At 35.3% G+C, this 3257-nt stretch overlaps 1 protein-coding gene across 1 annotated transcript; it reads right to left on the reverse strand.

The window, feature by feature from the left end:
• Positions 1 to 210: 210 nt before the first annotated feature.
• Positions 211 to 2985, reverse strand: LOC136063106 (F-box/LRR-repeat protein At3g03360-like). The gene is made up of 3 exons (XM_065763017.1): positions 2338 to 2985; positions 1264 to 1446; positions 211 to 759 (listed from the first exon to the last, which is right to left on the reverse strand). The coding sequence occupies exons 1-3, from the start codon at positions 2896 to 2898 to the stop codon at positions 637 to 639; spliced, it is 867 nt and encodes a 288-aa protein (XP_065619089.1). The 5' UTR covers positions 2899 to 2985; the 3' UTR covers positions 211 to 636.
• Between the last annotated feature and the right edge of the window lie 272 nt (positions 2986 to 3257).

Below are 3257 nucleotides of genomic sequence, written 5' to 3' on the forward strand. Positions count from 1 at the left end.
AAACTCAAACATCCAAGACTTCCTAAGCTTTACAAATCATCCAATTAAAGCACTTACATGATCCTTAAATTGATTAACAATAGCATCTGTTGAAGTCATTTTTTTGTTTGGTCCGTCAACAAGCCACTCAAACCAAATGTTCAATCGATATATGGTTCAGAAAACCTGGAAATTAAACTATTACAAATTCAAAAGTATAGTGCAAAGAGATTAGACAAGAGAAGATAGCACCACTTTCATACATCCACGAATTCGATGGTGTAATAGAACAAGCTTAATATTAAGAAGATGACACTACTACATTTTGAGGACAGACTACTGAAAAAGCTAGATCATAAAGTTATGTTCAAGAATGAAAATCTCTATGTATGAACTAATGTGATAGTAATATATGAAATTGTTGTTTATGAGAATTCTGACAGATCCTCAAGAGAACATAACCACAGCATTTGGAGAGGACTTTTGGTATGATAAAATTAGTTGAGTGACCTGCAGGAATTCACGTGCCTCCACAAGAGTCGGGGTTTGATTAGTAACCTCTCTTTTTTCATATATAACCATCTTCTCTAGCACCCTTGCATGCTTAAGCAGAAACTGAACAAACCCAAGTACAAATGTCAACCCAAAACACTTTGCTTAAAAACCAACAATCTCAACCGTCTTAAGATGCAGAGACAAACACTCAAATGTCCCCTGCGATTTCCAAAACTCCTCGTGATCGAAGTTATAATCATTGACAAATTCTGGCTTAAACTCCAACTGCAAATGAACATTAAGTTAAGGGATAGATAGTTGAAATTTCCAATGTTAATTCCTTTGTCCAAAATATAAGTATATATCTTAAAGCAAGTGGAAAGGAGGCTCTAGAATTTTAAGGATCATCTCCATTTGAAACGGACCAAACTCATTGTTTAAATAAGATATTGCAAATCTAATTGTGTATCTAGTGTCAAGTTATTTAATATTAAATGACGTGACACTCTATACTCAGTTAGATATGAGGAAAAAAATCATAGTCGTGAAATTGATGAAAAGGATCATGTTCTGTTGGGGAGGGAGTCTGACTTGCATGGTGCACATTCCAACCCCCAAAATTGTTCCTTTTTGGATTGAACAGGGAAAATAGGACATTTTAAAAATCACTTTGACAAATAAGGTGGGATGAGATCAAATAGAAGAAGTAAAATGCTAAGTTTATGTCAACTTTGTATTGTAAAATATCACTAGGGAAAAAAGGGGAGGAAGTTCTGATCAAAAACTCACCTTAGAGTTGCAGGAGGGTACCAAGTTTACAACCAGTTTCTTCAAATCAGGTGAACTTTGAAGGACGTTAGTGATCCCTGGAAGGTCCCATTTGTTAAGCTCTGTGTCTAAGACCAAACATTTGCACTCTGCCAATGGAGATGGCAAAGTTTTCACTCCCAATATTGTCAAGAGACTCAAGACCTTAGCACATTCAGACAAAAACAAAAACAACATGACAGCTTAGCATAGATAAGTTTTCAAATGCCTGAGAAAATATGCTTTCATACCATGTTCAAACAAGAATGATCAATCTTAGCAAAGAGAAAGGAAATTGGCTCATTACTAGTTGATAAAATGATGTTATTGAACTTTCTTAACTGGTGCCTTCCCGGACCACCACCAAAGAAAAATAGAAAATATGATTTGCATTACTAATTATTAGTTGCCACAAGAATGGCTGAGAATTCTGTTTTTAACTTTTTAATTAAACTGTGAGCTGACATAGTTTAATTAGTACTTTCTCCTATTACAGGTTTAGTTAGTTGTTTCTCCTATTACAGGGTTTGAGTCATCGACTAAGACAACTATATTATAAATTTTTTTTCCAACTTATCAGTGAAGATAACCATTTTTTGTGTTCATAGATTGAACCTTTTCCAGAATCATATCATCAATGTCACCATGGCCATTATCCTTTATACATTAAAAGCTAATCACACAAATTAGAAACGTTTAATAGATGGAATAAGAGAACATCTATAAAGGTAGAATTTGCTGAAGAATCAAGAAGGTCCTCTTGATCAACTCTCTTCTTCAAATATATTCTTTCGTTTTCTTATATGCATTAAAAGAAAGGGGAAAAAACTTATAAACTGTTACTTAGATGAATTTAACCACATGTATTGACTAACACAACAAAACGATGTTACCTTTTCCAAAATACAATTAAATTCAATCATATGATTCATTGATCAATGCAATAACATTATTGATCAATTTAAGTGAGAAACCTAAGATACAGGGTGTACCTAAGTTTTAGCCTTGAAAAGAAAACATACAATAAACTTCGATCTTTTTAAGTATAAACCTTACCTGAAGACACCAGGTTGATATGGTGATTTTGGGAACATGAAGAAGCGATAGAAGAAGTTTCGTTAACACACTCCGATTCTTTAAGTAACAAGATTCTCTTTCATTATCAGTCATTGTCCTCTCGAAACTGAGTTTAGCTTCAACCAAAGATGATACATTCCTCAACCGAAACCTCCTTCTATACATTAACCCGGATATACTTAGCGACCGAAGATTAGGAGCCAAAATTACTACTACAGAAAAGTCTTCACTGCATAGATCTTTACCTCCATCTAGCTCTAATTTTTGCAGGCTTGTAGATTTAATAGTGACCACATTCTTACCTTTCTTACCTTGAAACTCAAAGTTATACAATCTCAAATCTGTAAGAGCAGGACTACCCAACAAAATCTTACGTATCATATCACGGGTCAACCTAGCATAACCAATACATAATACTTTGAGCGAAGTCCAACGAACACAAGGTTTTGGTTCAAACTTACAACATCTTAGAGCCAATGTCTTTAACGACGAGTGAGTGCATAAACTTTGAGACAACCTATAATGATCATAATAGGGCATCTCTGTACTATCAAGTTCTAGATAGAGGTTTTCAACATTGTGGGTTGTTGCGAAGTTAACCCAGTAGTCCACGTAACACTCGATACGTTGTGTGTATCTAAAATCGGTGATGTGAAACTTGTCTAACTTGTGAGAACGGTATAGGGGTAGGGTTTTGCACACGGAGACAGCGAAGTCAGTGACATGCTCTGAATCTGATGGTCATAGAAGGATAAGCCTGAGGCAAAAGTCCATAACCAGTTCCATCTTTTTGATATATATGAGGCTTCGATGGCTTCTTCTGTGGGCAAGAAGGAGAGGATGTGGTGGAGAATGGAGTCTGGTAAGTCGCTGATACGGTCAAGGTGTCTTTTGGTACA

Source organism: Quercus suber, unplaced genomic scaffold (assembly GCF_002906115.3).
Source record: "Quercus suber isolate HL8 unplaced genomic scaffold, Cork oak 2.0 scaffold_486, whole genome shotgun sequence".
Taxonomy (NCBI): Eukaryota; Viridiplantae; Streptophyta; class Magnoliopsida; order Fagales; family Fagaceae; genus Quercus; species Quercus suber.